The following is a 17,082-nucleotide window of genomic DNA, read 5'->3' on the forward strand; positions in this document are numbered from 1 at the left end:
AAAAAATCATTTATACTAATAATCTATACATTATTCCCGTGTGTGTATGAAACGTGTTATTTTGATTTCCACTTTTGTGAGTCAGTTTTTTATCTCTTTTTTCTCAATTAAAAAGGACAATATTTTTTGTGATAAATCCTAGGATAAATCATGCCAGTTAAAATTTCATGTAGTTGTACATTTTCAAAATTTTAAGGGAACAACAAACTATTAAGGGAAAAGTGCAATAAACCACTCTTCTTTTGATTGTTTTTTCTTTCTTCATAAAATAACGATGCAATTTCTCAAGGTAGCGTAAAAATAATTTTTTAATGAGATAATTTTGCATACAATGAAATGTTTGTAACCTCGACTCATTCATTATCACAATTTAATGAATTTCGCTGATGTCCTATGCTTGAAAAATATTATTACTCAAATTATTTATATGTAACAGAAATGAAACATGAAAAATTGTATGATCACAATGTATGATATTTTATAAAACGACTCACAAGAATGAATCATAAGTAAAAAAGTACTATAATTGTAGACAAATTTAAGCCAGAGCTGTCCACGAACACATACGAACCGTTTGATCGTTTGTCGTGTTTTTTTATTTACATTTTGTTCGTTCGTTGTTCGGATAAAAAAATGTAAATGAAAAATGCTACGAACGAACGAACGAACGTATTTACGAACGTTTCAATGATATTAATCTCTTTTTTCCTTTATTTTTTTCTTATGTTTAATTCTTGAAATTGAAAATATTTGTGTCATGATTGAATAGAACAAAAACCAAATTTCTATTCTTAGATTATGCTACAAATTTTACTAGCGTAAATTAAGATGATCTCATTATGAAATTAATAATAACAATGCATTGTCATCTCTCATCTGTTTTCAGCACGTTACATACAATATAATATACTATATTGTATTAACATATTTGCTCTGCACTGCAGATGTTGAAAGTCTCAATTATACAATACAAAAACAACTACAATATAAAAACATCTACTGTTTTACTCTGATTCAAAGCATCGAAACCATCTTATTACAATGGTTGCTGATTGAATTAATTGAACTGTAGTTATTATAATATTATAGCTTGCACAATGCACACGCCTATGCAGCGAATCTTGGTAAGGTATACCAAGAAAGGTATACATATATATGCATTACATACCACAAGAGGGAAATGAATAAATGAGTTAACAGCCTAAAAGCATATACATTATGGCTGTAAATGTTATCAATAGGAACGTTCATTTTTGCCAGCGTGTGAATACACATTAAAATGCAACACTTCCGGTGAAAGACATCTCCTACAGCGATGTAATCACTTTTTATATACATTTTTTTTTTCATTCTGAAGTACATCTTTGCATAGTACAAGAGGAATTGAATATTTCATAAGTGAAAGGGTAGGGACATCGTAATCGCTAAATTAAATTCTGGATGTGTTTTGATGTTTATGTGTTGAAAAGGGGCAAAACAATAGATGTTTAAATGCTTAAAACTATGTTGATGCCTTTAGGTCAAGAAATCTACAGTTTGAAATGCCGCTTTTATTGTATTCAATCCAGATTTATTTGAAAAATCTTGAAAGAGAGAAGAGAAATCAAGTGTTGACAGATAAAGTTTTGTATAGAATGGGACAATCATTTGACAACTCTTTAAGAGTCTTCAACATTAATATTTCTACTGAAGCACTGGTAAAAATATTTTCTATTTCTTTTTAAATGCAATGCAACTTTTTTACTTGATATCGTAATAAAAAAGTATAAGCCTTTTATAAATTGAGACGAACAACTTTCGAAAGTCCCACGCAATGAAATACATTGTGTAAATATAAGACTTGTTGTTACTAAACATGAGAAAAATTATGTGAGTAAACGTAGTTTTTTTTTTTTAATTATGAATATTTTGAAATGTGCGCAATAAGGTTTTTGCATCATAAATTTACAATGGTAGTGATAAAATGTTTGACAAACAAATTTTGTCGTACAATTTTCGTTCTGAAATATTTGATAACTTGGTGAAATTAAAAATTCCTATTTATATACAAAATCTCTGTCAAATACTTCCATTGGAAATATGTTTTAAACGTTAGAAGTAAGGAAATATACAAAATATGAATGTCTTTTTATTCAATCAAAACGTTCAATTCTATGTGAATCTCAAGTAAGAGCACATAGATGGATGAATACTACCTTCCATTTACATGTTGCAGCGGTTTAGTGTTTCAGAGATTGATGTATATAATATACTATATAGTGTACATAATAATATAAATGTTATTCGGTTAATTATGTCTGGTTTTCTAAAGTATATTAACATATAAAAACATTCCACAATACCGCATATACATTCCACACATCACATATCATACATACGATGGCTACATTTATACACGTTTATGTGACACTAGACGGATTTATGATATCTTCCTTTTTCTATCTTATCCAAAAATGGTAGACTACGATGAACCTTTTCACTTTTTCAAAGTATAAAACATGACAATGTTAAGTGAAAGAAAGCCGAAAATAGACAAAACAAGACAAACTTGATAGACATTCTATTGTACTTTGTTTCGGTTTTCACTCACAAGTGTTTCTTTCCTCCAAAATATGTGCCATATGTAAAAATATAACATAAAAACAACAATCATTTGTAAATATGATTTTCTGAGACTACTCATATGGGAATACATATTTACATACATTTTTGAACAAATCGACTGGTGAAATTTTTTCCTTAATAGCAGAGAGTAGAAAACACTACCGCTATAGTAATACTATATTAACAGTGCCTATAAATAGTTACTATTTGTACACATTTCGATTGTGTGACCACAACAATTTTTGCGAACTCTAATGTGAACAATGCGACTCTTTGTATTTAAAATCTACATACAAAGAGTTACATTGTTCACATTGGAGTTCGCAAAAATTGATGTAGTCACACAATCGAAATGTGTACAAATAGTAACTATTTATAGGCACTGTTAATATAGTATTACTATAGCGGCAGCGTTTTCTACTCTCTGCTTAATAGTAATAAAAACTTGAACATTGCATATTTATTATAGATTAGTACAGTGAATCTAATTTTTTTGATAGACAAAATAACAAGCAAAGTAAGCAGAGAAACTCTCCACTAACATAGGATTCATATACGAATGGAGTGTGAGTGGAGTGTGTCATGCAAAATTTTGTCTACCAAAAATATTAGATTCACTGTATTATGTTTTAATGTTTGAGACTAAAAGCGAGAACCAATATTTTAAATTTTGTACGTGCAGATGAACAAAAAAAGTGCAAAAACGTACTGAATTAAACCTAATTTAAGCTGAACTGATTTTACCAAACATAAAAACAATATATCGTCTTTAATTTTTCAGACTACAATTAAAGTATATACTGGGTGCCTAAAATTGGATATTGAATATAAAACATTGGGAATTCAATGGGATACAACTAGTAAAGATGTTGTTACACAAATTTTACGCAAGTATGATTTTGGATAATAAAATTAAAAAAAAAAAAATCCGAAATATCTGTAATACTTTTGTTTAGATGTAAAATGCGACAGAGAGACTCACGACTATTTTACCTCTCCATGGAAGTAACGGTACGAAAAGCAGGAGTTAAGAGAGTTCTTAAATTGGATGATGACGCTCGGCCTGGCGTTTTGGCGGCTTGTCACCCAAAAGGAGATTCACGGTTATTTGTTTTTTCTAGATATTATGAAATAATTATTAACATATCTTTAATAAATATTTCATTTTTCTATTCCGTAGATTTTGCCTTCAAATTAAACCTGGTGGTTTAGTTCGAGTTCATACATCTGTTTTACAGCCAACATCGTTATACAAATGTTTATTTATATCCGAAGAAACAACCACCGACGACTTACTCACACTGCTATTATCATGCTTCAATTTAGATGAACCAGTAGAACAATTTTCATTGTATGAGGTAAAAATTAGCATAGTTTTTGATTTTGCCTTTTCAGTGAAACGTTTTCACCCTGAATGATAATGATTAACATGTTTTCACTTATGATTAATATCATTGTAACTTGAAAAAAAAAATCTAATGATTCTTCCTTCAGGTATGTCCTTCTCAAGAGAGTCAGCGCAAATTACACGAAGATGATTATCCACTTCGAGTACAAATGCAAAGAGCTCAGCGCAGTGAACAATTTCATTTTATTGTACGAAAAAATCTACATTATCCACGACGAAGGCAGTTGTTGCCGTCGTCTATTGACAATAAAACAACAAAGACTAACGCTGAAAATGCCAATACCCGTCGATATACAACCAATAAAGCTGCATGTCACAAAAATTGTGTGCGTGAATTAAGCTTTGCACAATTAACACGTGTTCCAACCACCGACAATCTAAACCAAAATGAATGTCATTTAGACGACGATGTGAAGTCGAAAAAAACATTGTGCATTAATAAATATCAACCTGTCTACAATATTCGAGAAATTAGTACGGTCTGCAATTCATTTTCATCACTCGGTTTGGGATGGAAAATGGATCGGGGCACGTACAAAACATCACCAAATTCTACATCACATAACGCAACAAATAGACATTCAATGATTTCAAGTTCAAATCTAAATATTGTTCGTGAGGCAGTAAAAAATAATCCATCTTTGGGATATGGTAGCTATAATTTTCATTATTACCATTCATATTCATTCATTCGTTTTTTTTTATTATTCGTTCTTTTCTTTTGTTTTGATTCTTCCCTTAGGTAGTTATGTTTATATTTAAAAAATGCTCTAAATTGGCCAAAGATGGAATAATATGACCAGTGCTTCATATATATGGATGACCCCATCTGTTAAAGCAACATACTTTAAAAATAAAATTTATTAATATGAACCACACCAATAAACTGTATGATCACTTATCATTATCAATTGAATATAGAGAGAAACTTTATGCCAAAGAGATGATTTAATAAAGAGTTTGAAAGAAAAAAAGTCATAATTATTTATCGAGATATGAAAATGGTGTTTACCGAGTGGAGATAAGAAGAAGATTCTGCTTTGATTTGTTGCACAAAAACACAATCTCGTCCAAATCAAAAACAAGGAGCCAAGATGTCAAACGCAGTCATTTTTTTATCGCTAATACTTAATACTTTATTTGTTTGAATTTTTGAAACAAAATATATGATCAAATAAAATTCTTCACTCTGTACTCTTTGATTTTATGTCACAGTAAACAACTCCATAAATTTTATTCAGAATTTTTTTATATGCATATGTCTTAATCGATTTTTTTAAACACTTTATGACTCAAATTTGGTTTGAATGTATTGGCTTCGGTCAAAAGGTTCATCATCTGCAGTTTCATCTAAGTTGTCTTCGTCAACATCTTCCTCCTCGACATCATCCTCTTCATAGATTTCTGCACACTTTTTTATTTCGAAAACTTTGTGGATTGCCTCTTTAAAGCAAAGGAAATTGAAATCAATAACTCCTTGGCGACTAAAGCTATACTCTCGAAGGATCAGAACTAAGGCAAGAAACTTATTTACTTCCCTCAGATACAGGACGGTGCTGTTATTCAATTTGATCAGACTTGAACTTTGATCATCGAAAGCTGTTCCAGAATCGGAACTGTAAACGAAATGAAATGAATATATATAAATTATTATGATTAACGCAGGACGGTTCTGTTATTCAACTTTATAAGACTTGAACTTTGATCATTGAAAGCTGATCTAGTTTCGAAACTATAAATGAAATGAAAATGATATTTGTAATTTATTGCTAACCCATATATTGAAGATAAATCGATGACAACATCTATCATGTCGCAACAAAGTTCATAGGATTGCATATCCACTGGTGAGCTATCGGTTGCTATGTAAATTTTAGAAACCACATCAAATAGGAAGGCCTTTTCAATGCCCGAATTCTGAAATTTGAAATTGATAAAACTATTATCTGACGTAGTAAGGGTCTACCTGAATCTTTTAAATTTAGCCATATGCAATGAGATTTGGCGATCATTCAAAATATTTCTCAAAAAACCTTTTCTGGTAATCTATTAATTTAGAATCTATCTTTCAGATTTTGAACTAATCATATTCATTAATATCCTTTGAACTTACAGTTATGAAGATATTCAATAAATTCTCCAATTTTGGCAATTGTGGTATTAGCTTCTGTACAACTTTTGAAAATGCTTCGAAAATAGAGTGGTCGTATATTGATGTTAAATGAAAACTCAAATGTATGCGATCGTATCCAGCGTCAACCAAGTCGTCTGATGCGCGTTGATGTATATCACGTTGTGTTTCCATTTTTAGGTCATCACTTATGCCATCAACTTTGTGAATAAAAACTTCAAATTTTATCTGTTTATTCACAGCGTGTGCTTTTAAAACAGTTTTATTCAATTTCGTTAGAGCTTCAATGTAGTCATCACGGGCATCGATGACAAATACTAAGGCACCACAGCCCTTAAATATCATTTCAGAATCAAATCCAGGATCAAAAAAATCTATCTGACCTGGTGGTTTAAAAACAAAATTAAAACGTGTTTTATTAAAATTATTTTATACGTTTTTTGAAGGAGACATTTTCATTTTACATGCATAGTTCACGTTCAAAGCATATTTCATTTACATAGCTCTGTTTTGATTCATGAAAAGTAAATATAATTGTGATGTTCTGAACATTATTGAACACTGAATACCTGGAAAATCCCAAATTTGAAATTGTACAAAACTTGAGTTATTTATATCGTCCTTAACAATTTTATTGGTTGACTCAAGAAATAAGGTTTCATTCGGTGACATTTTATGAAAAACCTATAAAATTATCACATTATTAATATTAATTATAACTAAAGTTTTATATCATATTATTATTATTACCACTTTCTGAATAGAACTTTTTCCTGATCTTCGTAAACCTGGCGGTTAATAAAAAAAGAAAAATGGAAATAATGCAAATTAATCAACACGCAAAGAAAATGGAAAAATTATCGACTTAATGGATAGGTCAATGAGAGAATGTCTAGACTTTAAGTCTCTTTGAGCCAACGGTGGCGCCCCGAATTTCAAAGGGGACGTCAATGTAATTCAACAACTCAAATCGAAACTAAACAGCGTGCAAATTTTAAAATTCGCTGTCATTTCCTCACATTGAGGGTGGTTCGATTTTCGGGCAAATACAGAATGAGATACTGGCTATAGTTACACATGCACATGGTCTCGCGGAGGGGAGAGGGTATTTATGTGGAAAAATTAAAATAACAAGTTTTTATGAGAGAAACAAGTAAAAATTCGTGTTAGCGAGCGAAGCGAGGCGAAATTTTGCGAGTTTAACCGGAAACCACTTCAAATTTTAGTGTATTTATGCTATTAGTTATACATTTATATGACAAATCTGAAAAAAATTGAAAAATTTGCCTCAGGAAGCGCTTTGAAGGGTCGATTTTTTAACATTTTTTACGAAACGCTGCTGAACATTTAAAAAAAATGACCCGACGAAACAAAAATTTAATTTATTATTGGGGTGGTCTGATCTTGCTGAAAATGTCCGAGTCACCCTGTAACATCTTGAGGATGTCGAATAGAGTATTTTGTTTGATGAATAATTCAGATTTTACACGTACAATTAATGTCGAAAATACCCAATTTGTTGAAATTTGTCTATGCACCAAAAAGTCATTTCTTCTACAATATGGTATGTTTCCGTGTTGAAATATTCTGATTAGGGCATTACAGATGCATTTTAGAAGGAATAAACGATGACCACTAAAAGAAAAGTTCCTTCCTATATCTTGAAAAACAATTCTGTTGAATTCTGTTGTTAATTAGCAGCGTTACGAACCAGAAAAAATGTGTTGAACATTTTGAAAAATTTAAATTTTTGGTCAAATGTCAAAAAATGTACCCATCGAGGCGCTAGACCTGTGATTTCAAATATATCGAAAAAAGGTCATATTCATATTTTTCCATAACTTATAACTATAGCCCATTCTGTGTTTTCCCAAAAATCGAACCACCCTAATGGATAACAATTATAAAGTAATGAAATAGTATTTGTTTTAAGTGAATCTAGATCGATACAAACCCATCAATAAAATACGTGGCTTTTGTTCATCATTATTCAATGATGTATTACCTAGGGTCAATCACATAGAATAGAATAAAAAATGGAAATTAATGAATAAGTAATGGAATAGAATAGAAAATGAAATTATAAAAAAAAGTTTTAGCGCAAAAGCAATGACCACAACAACATTGCTTTAATTTGAGATTTGGTAGTAGTAGTAGTAGTGTTGAGATCGTTGATCACTGTAGAAGAGGAAAACATTGATATGCTTACTATTTCTAGTACTTATTAGCATCGTCTGCTACTACGTCTTGGTATCATTGAGATTTTGGTTAGATTGGTAGGAAAATTTGAAATAAAAAATCGCTACGAACAAACGAACAATTTTTTTTTCAATTCCTACGAACGAACACAATTTAATTTTTAAATTTCTACGAATGAACAAAAATGTTATTTATATTGCCTACGAACGAACAACACGTTTTTGTTACTTTACCTGTAACACATAGGGTGCTTAGTTTTTTGTACATTTTCGGAAATATTTTTTCAAATTTTTATACATCATCGGATTCTACTCTTAATTTCGTTTCAAACGGAAGCGTAGGGTGACTAGTGATACACCATTGGAAAGGTATTTGAACGTAGAATAAGATGGTGTCATCAAATTTGAGATCCATGTATTCTCCCAAGTGATTTTTGTGACATAAAAAAACCGAGAGTGGCGTGAAATGGAAAAAAATGGGGAATTTCATACATGTCTCCATTCAAAGGTCACCTGGAATGCCTATCTTAAAATTTTAAAAACACATTTATGGGATAGATAGATGGGACATAGCTGACTTAATTCTGCAAAATGTGCAGAAAATGAAGCACCCTAACAAACAACAATAAGATGAAATGAAATCAAATCGAAAAAAATATAAACCTCGCATAATTTGTTGAATACGAGTACATCCAGCTGGTATTCAAGATAAGTACGGTAGTCGGTACTTTTCTTCGATGACATTTCCCCATAAATTTGGCTATTTCCGCGCAGCTCACGACATTTTTTCTCTATAGCATCCGTAAATCGATTCAGTTTGTATTGGTGGGTAAAAAACGGGTCTTATGGTGCCAATCTTTCGATGATTTCAGAAAAAAAAAATCATTATCAGTCGCTAAATCTTTGCGTACGACCCCCATAAGTTCTCTGAATCGTAAGAACGTTGAATGATTAGCGGCACCAGATCGATTGTTTTGGATTTGGAACTGCATTATTGTCATTATTGTTGTTGGTGTTGTCAGTGTTTGGTAAAGATATCTGAAATGTATGTAGATACTTTTGAGATAGTATCTCAATTGTCCGAAATTCAACTAGATATTTTCAAGATTTTCATCTTATCTTTTTGATAAATGACGATGCTTTGACCAAAATACTTATAAACGCCTTTAAAAAATATGATCTAGCAGTGCACAAAATAACACGTATTGTTACGGATGGTGGAAGCACCTTTTTCAAAGCGTTTCGAGCTTATGCCATTTATGCAATACGAAGGTGAATTTCTCGAAATTTCTTGAATGCAATCAACTTGATTTCAATGAGCGTGTAATGGAATTTGATAACGAAGAATTCGAATATAATTTTGACGAATCGGGTCATGAAATTGATCATTTTCGCTTCAATGAATAAATTAATCATACCGACAATTGATGAAATTTTTTTAAATAAATGACCAAAATATCTTATTATTTATCTTAAAAAATAAAGATAAGATACCAAAAAAATCCAAAAGATAAGATGATTTTTTAAGTTTCTAAAATCATCTATATAAGATAAAAGATAGTATCTATCTTATCTTATCTTACTATCTCAAACGAGATAAGAAATCTTAACCAAACACTGTTGTTGACGTTCCTGGATCGCCGAATGATTTTCAAATGGGCTAAACATCCATCGGTGGAGAAAAGAAATGTTTTTGACTCGGCTTATTTATTTTGTCCAATTTTACGAATATACGCCAAAATGCATTATGTCGGGCATGCGACCACCGACCTCTGCGAGATTGTATTTTATCACCACTCTCATTTGTATACAAGAGATTCGTTAGCAGTACGAATCCTCCTGTATGGAATCTTGCATGATGTTTGACATTGCTTGATTGTGGCACCGCCACAATCTCTGACCAATTTCGATGCGGATTACACATTGCAAATTCAACAATTCGTAAACGTCCTTGTACCTGTCGTAGAAAATATGATGATGATGTTGATGGTGAAAGAGATTAATGTCGATTGGTAGAACTTGTGTCACTCCATATGTTTGTCTCTTTCCTTCCCATGAGAAATTGTATTTGAATTTGACAGTTAGTATGACATTTGTCACAGGTTCTTTAGTTTAGTGGTCAGATGCAGTGTGTATAAAAATAACCGCGTGGCACTGGTTGCTGTTACCGTTGTGGCCGTTCTCGTCGTCAAATTCTTGAAATATCTCCAAATGTGTTGCCTCATGTCCATTTCCACGATTAATTCCGTATTTAGCTCATATCTTTCGATCGCATAAATCAATACTTGTTCGGCATTTTCGAAATTCATTGACCAAAAATTCCAATTCCATCACCAAAAATAAAGGTTTTGTACCAAAAGTACGAAGTTGTGCCTAAACACAATATTCAAATCTACTAACCAGAATCTCTCTGCTATCGTATCTCAGTACATTCGCTGCACCATGTTCCCGATGTGATGTTGCTCCGATGCTGTTGTGTGTAACAATAGCTCATCTCTCTACTACCAAATCTCAAATATTTGTCAGCAATTTGTTATATGATGTTGCGATTTTTGTTTCTTTCATATGTGTGTGCGTTTATGTGTGGTCAAACTAAATAATTTCTTACATTCTAATGGTTTCTCAATCATCTCTCACTTACTCAGTCACACACACACACACACTCTCTCTCTTTCTCTCAATTTCAAAAATATTTCTGTTTCCATCATCATCATCGTCATTTGAAAATCTCATTGCACATATTATAGAATTAATGTGAATGATGATAATGGAACAGAATCGAGGGAATGGATCTGGAATTGTAGACTAATGGAATAGTAATTTTTAAGTAAGTATGCCCCGATTATTACATTCACTTTCGGAAAATGGTGTGTATCCGAAATCTCTTGGAAATGAGCCCACTTCATTTGAATAAGCTCCACCTTGCTCTTCTCCACTGTCTTGGTAGCTCTATCAGAAGAAAATAATGGAAAAATTAGAGATTTGTAGCTACTCTATATTTTTCTATATAGCAATGAACTTTTTATTTATCCAAGCGCAATAGCTAAATTTATGTAAAACTCACCATTTGTAATTTTTAATTTATACAGATTAATTATTTATTCGATTTATAATTTTTTTTATATGAGTTTCAAACGAAAATTATCATAAACTCACTATACTCTTCACAATAAATATAACCAGACTAATTTATTACGTATAATATGACTGTCAATGTCACTTGTTTTTTTTTTCGAATACGAAAATCACAAGTTCGAATACGAAATCATAAGCGCTGTAATTTAAACAAAATAAATTATTGCTAAAAACTGTATATATCTCGAACAAATTTTATTTTTAATCATTGTTATAATAATACGGTTTATCTTATTTGTTGTTGTTTTTTTTTTCAAATACAACTTAATACAAGTATAATATATGTATAATATTTAGAGTATATTGATGAAAAGCACAAAATAAGTGGTAATATATTGCATTATGTATCCATAGTTCTCAAGTCTTACTGTTCTAAGAGTTGAAATTTGTAGGTATAATATCTATCATAGATTGGAATGTTCGTATGATACATAATTACTAGTACACTAAACATTGCCTGAAGAATGAACGAATTTATGTTTATATTAAAATAAAAGAAAAATTAAATTCAATTGTATTTACCTGATGATACAAACGGGCCAACGTAGTTGCTTGGGAAAAGGCCCGTTAATCCTTGGCATTCTCCGCGCCACCATTCTGGTTCATCTCGACCCAACACACTTATAATGTCATCTTTTTCGAATGACAGCTCATCGTCGTTTTGAGCCTTGTATGGATATAATGCTATCATCTTGTCTGTATAAAATAGTGAATAATAATGATTTTTTATAAGAGATGCGTTTTCATACATTTTTATCTCATTAATAATTACCCAAAATGGTCTCATTCATTTGTATTTTTCCGCCTGATACAGGCGTACTACGGCCACTCAATCGTCCGCTTTGCAATACTTTTACATAGGTTGCAGGGAACCAACCGATTTGTTTGCGTCTACCACGAGCTTGAAGTTCTCCTTCCCACCAACCAGTTTCTGATTTCTTACGAATCATAATGTATTGACCACGTTGAAGAGACAGTTGTTCACTACTTGTGCTTTCATATGGGGCGATAACTTGAGCCACTTCACCTTTTTTCGAACCTCGGATACCCTAAAAATTGTATTGTTTGAAAAAGTATTATTTTTCGAAGCATTATAACAAAGGGTATTCAAAAACATACGGAAGTTGTTGATGAAGTGGACATTGGTCGACTATAGTTATCTTGAACTGTGTCCGTTTTCGGTTGAGTATTTATTTCAGAGACTTCAGTGTCGGCTTCTTCTTGGTTACTCACATCGTCAGAGTAATTTTGGGTGCTGGTTACCTCTTGTGTATAGTAAGGTGAACTATCTGTATTCGTTTGTTCATTGCTAGTGGCATTCTGTACATAATTTGATGGAAATATTCCTGTTCTGTTTCCAATCGTTCCAGTCCACCAGTCTCCATCTTTTTTAGTAACTACTATATATTCGCCTCCGTCAAATGTCAGGTCACCTGGCTCAGTCGATTCGTATGGATAGCAGGATATGTATGTTTCATCATATTCACTTTTTGTATTCGTATTGAATGCATTTTCTGATTGAACAGCACTTTGGTTTTCATCAACAATAAAATTAGACACATTTTCGCTGGTCGCTTCAACTTCTTCTTCGGCAATTTTTTCCACATATGATTCAGGAAACCAGCCAGTATGGCCATTTATTTCACCCGCTAACCAACCTATAAATGGACATTAATAGTAAAATAAATTTCAATTAATTAACAAATTAACACATGCGTGTCGATTTATTGGAATTTGAATGTAACAATTTATCCAAAGATCGAATCAAATAATCGTTTAAATTCCGAATCTCTTCGGTGGACGATTGTGTGAAAACTCCGGAAAATGTGTGAGAACGTGTCACCAGATCTTCATTCGCCGTTTTGTCGTTCCACCCGGTCGGGGTGATTCACGTAATTTATAACATTCCTTGACGGGGTTTTCGCACAATTGTCCACCAGTCAGAATTGATACGATTATTTGATTCGATCTTTCGATAAAATTGTTCCATAAAAATTCCAATAAATCGACATTATTAAAAAAATGCATTTAAATTAACTTAACCAGGCTCTGCATTTTGTTCAAATGGCACCATTATAATGTCTCCAGGTTGAAATGTTATTTCATCAGAGTTTCGTGCGTCGAATTCATAAATTGCACGATATGCTGCATATCCGGGTTTTGTAGTGATTTCATTCGTTGTTGCTGCTACTGAAGCGACCACACTTGTCGACCAAGAATCGACTGACTGTGGTACAGTCGCCGCTGAATCCCATGCTGAAGTGAGTGAATCATTTTTCTTATTGTTCTTAAGTTCATTTACTTGGTTTCGATGAGTTACGTAGAGAGCATAAATATCTTCGCAATCGTCCAATAATGTCTTTAGTTTAGTTTTAACATCATTCAATTGTTCAGTGTTGGCATTGACATCGGACTCCTTTGGTTCAATTTCTTCCTTTAGGTTTTGTAATTTTCCACGCAACTGATTGATATTCATTTGCTTGTTTGCAAATATTTCTTGACTGAGACCATCGCCCTTTGCATTTTTGCTATCAAGTTTAGCTTTTTCTTGACTCAGATGTACCTAAAGTGACCAGAAAAAAAAAAAACAATTATATGGGATTTTGAATAAAAAAATATGACTTAGCTGTACCAATTTGGCATTTTGTTCTTTAATGCGCGATTTTAATGCGGTCATTTCAGACATTTGCGTGTCACGGGTTGACCGCATTCCATCAATAACAGTCTTCACACTTGTCACCGAAACACGAGTATCGCAAATTTTTTGCGACAACTCCTTTACTTTATCATTCAATGAACCCAATTCTATGGTATAGGTTTGATTTTGTGCTTTGAGTTTAAGCAATTTCTCTTGCTCTTGTTGTCGCGACTGTTGCATCTTTTGTAGTTGTTGATTTTCCCACTCAATTTGTCGTTGCTTCTCCATTTCTTTACGAGCGGCCTAAAAATAAAATAGAACCGTTATTTTTATACCAAAATGTTAAAAGCAAAATGTAGATCTTCTAGGATTTTTTATTCTAAAAGTGAAAAGGTCTTCTTTTTTTGAAGACAATTTTTTTCCGAGTGGAATCAAAAACCCCTTTCTCAAAATCATATACAAAGTCAATACCTCCTTCTGCTCGAGCTCACGTTTTCGTTTTTCTTCCCTTTCCTCTTCAAGCTCTCGTTGAATTTGAATTTGTCGCTCTAGCTCTTCTCTTTCTTTTCGTTCGGCTGCTATACGAGCCTTTTCCTTTTTATCAGCCTCATCGCGCTCCTTGCGTTCACGTTCTTCAATTTCCTTACGTTGAGCATCTATTTTATCATTAAATCAATATAATAATATAATGTATAATTCGTTTTGAATAAAAACTCATTAAACTCACCTTGTAAAATCTTTCGCCGTCGTTCCAATTCGGCTTGACCTTTGTCGAAGTTTTCCTTTCGTTTGTCTTCGAACGTTGTTTGATTATAATTATGTAGAGCATCTAAATCTGCATTTGCAACACTGCCACTCTGTGACGAAATAGATCCATGCCGTGAATTGGAACCTGAAGCACTTACAGATCCATGACGAGATGTGCTTTTTCTGAATGAAGGTGGTACCAGTTCAAGTGGCAATTTCGCTGGTATCGGTTCACCTTGACTAGCAATCTCACACAAATGCATGGCGAGTACAAATTCATCACAACTCAAACGACCGTCCGAATCGATATCTGAAAGGGCCCATATTTGTGCAAGAGAAGCCTGCGGTAATTTGGATTGAAGAAGTAAATTGCGTGCTTGAACACCCGTTAAATATCCATTTCGTGTACGATCAGTTGTGTTAAATAGCTGAGTATATTTTAATTTATTCTTTATAGCCCATTCAATAACTGGTGCAGATGTAGCAGAACCTGGTGATTCTATTGAAGGTACCTTTTCTGAAACAGACATAGAGCGGCTTTGCGTACCACTTGGTGGTGTTGGTGGTGCTGGTATAGGGTTTGAAATGACCGGCGCAACAGCAGTATTAACGGCAGTTACAGCTGGAACATCATTTATGAGGGAGTCGATAAGCAAAGCACCATTCGTTGTCGTTGGTTGAACTTGCATTATGAGTGAAGGTTGGATTGGAATTATTGGTTGTTGAACATTGGGAATGATTGGAACTGGTTGGATGTTCATCATTTGCGGTTGAGTTGCTTCTTGTGTTGCACTAATGAATGGCAAAAAAGTAAATCTCTTGTAAATTTAACATTAAATTAAATTCTATTATATTTACATATTCAATCCAATTCCAATATTAGAGATAAGTGGTATTGGTTGATTTTGCTGATTTGGTGTTTGTTGAGCTGGTTTTTGCAACTGTGGAGGTAAAACGGGTCTTGCTGGAACATTTACCTAAGGGGAGAATCACAAAAGAAAAAAATACAATTAATTTAAAATAATCGACAAATAATCGAAAAACAATCAATAAGAATTAATTAATAATAGAAAGGCAATTTTTAAGGAACATTTACAGGACTCAAACTTCCGGTAGGTGTTAAAGTTGGTGTTGATCCTACGGCTTTCAAAGATGCAATCATTGTCGGTGGGAGTTGTTTTGGCATTTCAAAGCCACGTAGCTTTAAATTAACCAATTTGCAAGCAATACTAAACTCATCGATATTCATTTTTCCATCACGATCAGTGTCAGCCAGTGCCCTAGTTTTGTCAAATATAGTAAACCATTTTCAAAATAATCATTTTTTTTAATTCCATTTTCATACTTACCATATTTCACCCAAAATTGCTGGGGGCAACTGAGATTGTAGAAAAAATCCACGTGCTTGTTGGCCGGTAACAACCTCATTTACTGGCTTCAAAGATTTGAATTGTTCGATGTATTTCGCACGTTCGCGTGATGTTATTACAAATGGATCAACAGCAGCACTCATGATATTTTTTTTTCAATTACCAGATGTGTTATTATTGTCGAACAAGACTTTATTGTTATGATGACACGAGGTGTGAAAACTGATAAATATAAGGACAAAAATGTGTAAAAAAATTCTACTCAACATTCACATACAGTTAAGTTAAAAAAATAATCAATATATCCACATACTACTGAATAATGTTGTAACATACTTACGTCAGTAACATAAAATGATTTTTTTATGAATGAACTATTTTGAATAATGTTTCAATAAACACAAATTGCAACCACTTGAATCCACAGGAAGATAAAGTAAATTTTGAACTACGATGTTTCAAATCGATGCACACACACTCTTGTCAGTGATTTTGAGATATGGAAAAGTCGATAAATCATTTATATCAGATTACACATAAAAGTTAGAGGAGAGAAAAACGCCTTTAAATTGTTATGATTTCTAAGAATTTCTTTGAGTTTAAAAACAATACAACGAATTTTTATAACACAATCATAATACTTTACTTACTATTTACACAAATCGAACAAAAAATAAATATGGTATTGTTCAGTTTGAAGAAAATGGATTTTTCATTGGTGAAAAATTCTTATTTTCCAGTACGTGCGCGGCAGACCCAAATACAAATTCTAATAGCAAAGTCTTTTGACACATACTCATACACTCACAATATATTGTATATTTATGACATGTCTTTAGAATTTTTGTCAT

General features: G+C 32.5%; 3 protein-coding genes across 6 annotated transcripts in view; 1 reads left to right on the plus strand and 2 right to left on the minus strand.

The window, feature by feature from the left end:
• Positions 1 to 5,248, plus strand: part of LOC116346408 — a 14,033-nt gene extending 8,785 nt beyond the window's left edge. For all 4 annotated transcript variants that reach the window (XM_031776440.1, XM_031776441.1, XM_031776442.1 and 1 more), the window contains 5 exons: positions 3,386 to 3,495; positions 3,561 to 3,707; positions 3,785 to 3,962; positions 4,099 to 4,663; positions 4,755 to 5,248. In XM_031776440.1, the coding sequence (XP_031632300.1) occupies positions 3,386 to 3,495; positions 3,561 to 3,707; positions 3,785 to 3,962; positions 4,099 to 4,663; positions 4,755 to 4,774 (1,020 nt within the window). In that variant the 3' untranslated portion in view covers positions 4,775 to 5,248. The remainder of the gene's footprint in view (positions 1 to 3,385; positions 3,496 to 3,560; positions 3,708 to 3,784; positions 3,963 to 4,098; positions 4,664 to 4,754) is intronic.
• LOC116346409 (ras-related GTP-binding protein C) lies at positions 5,210 to 11,517 on the minus strand. Its single transcript, XM_031776445.1, has 8 exons — positions 11,406 to 11,517; positions 11,191 to 11,290; positions 8,098 to 8,148; positions 6,894 to 6,931; positions 6,713 to 6,827; positions 6,126 to 6,526; positions 5,787 to 5,929; positions 5,210 to 5,628 (listed from the first exon to the last, which is right to left on the minus strand). Exons 1-8 carry the CDS (start codon positions 11,406 to 11,408, stop codon positions 5,298 to 5,300), a joined length of 1,182 nt encoding a protein of 393 aa, XP_031632305.1. The 5' UTR covers positions 11,409 to 11,517; the 3' UTR covers positions 5,210 to 5,297.
• A 139-nt stretch (positions 11,518 to 11,656) lies between these two features.
• On the minus strand, positions 11,657 to 16,779 carry LOC116346406 (intersectin-1). The gene is made up of 12 exons (XM_031776439.1): positions 16,572 to 16,779; positions 16,211 to 16,453; positions 15,958 to 16,141; positions 15,720 to 15,838; positions 14,842 to 15,653; positions 14,586 to 14,770; positions 14,109 to 14,417; positions 13,520 to 14,039; positions 12,596 to 13,134; positions 12,249 to 12,525; positions 11,999 to 12,172; positions 11,657 to 11,933 (listed from the first exon to the last, which is right to left on the minus strand). The coding sequence occupies exons 2-12, from the start codon at positions 16,372 to 16,374 to the stop codon at positions 11,923 to 11,925; spliced, it is 3,294 nt and encodes a 1,097-aa protein (XP_031632299.1). The 5' UTR covers positions 16,375 to 16,453; positions 16,572 to 16,779; the 3' UTR covers positions 11,657 to 11,922.
• Positions 16,780 to 17,082: the final 303 nt, after the last annotated feature.

Source organism: Contarinia nasturtii, unplaced genomic scaffold (assembly GCF_009176525.2).
Source record: "Contarinia nasturtii isolate CC-2019 unplaced genomic scaffold, AAFC_CNas_1.1 Cnas_scaffold_1500, whole genome shotgun sequence".
Lineage (NCBI taxonomy): Eukaryota > Metazoa > Arthropoda > Insecta > Diptera > Cecidomyiidae > Contarinia > Contarinia nasturtii.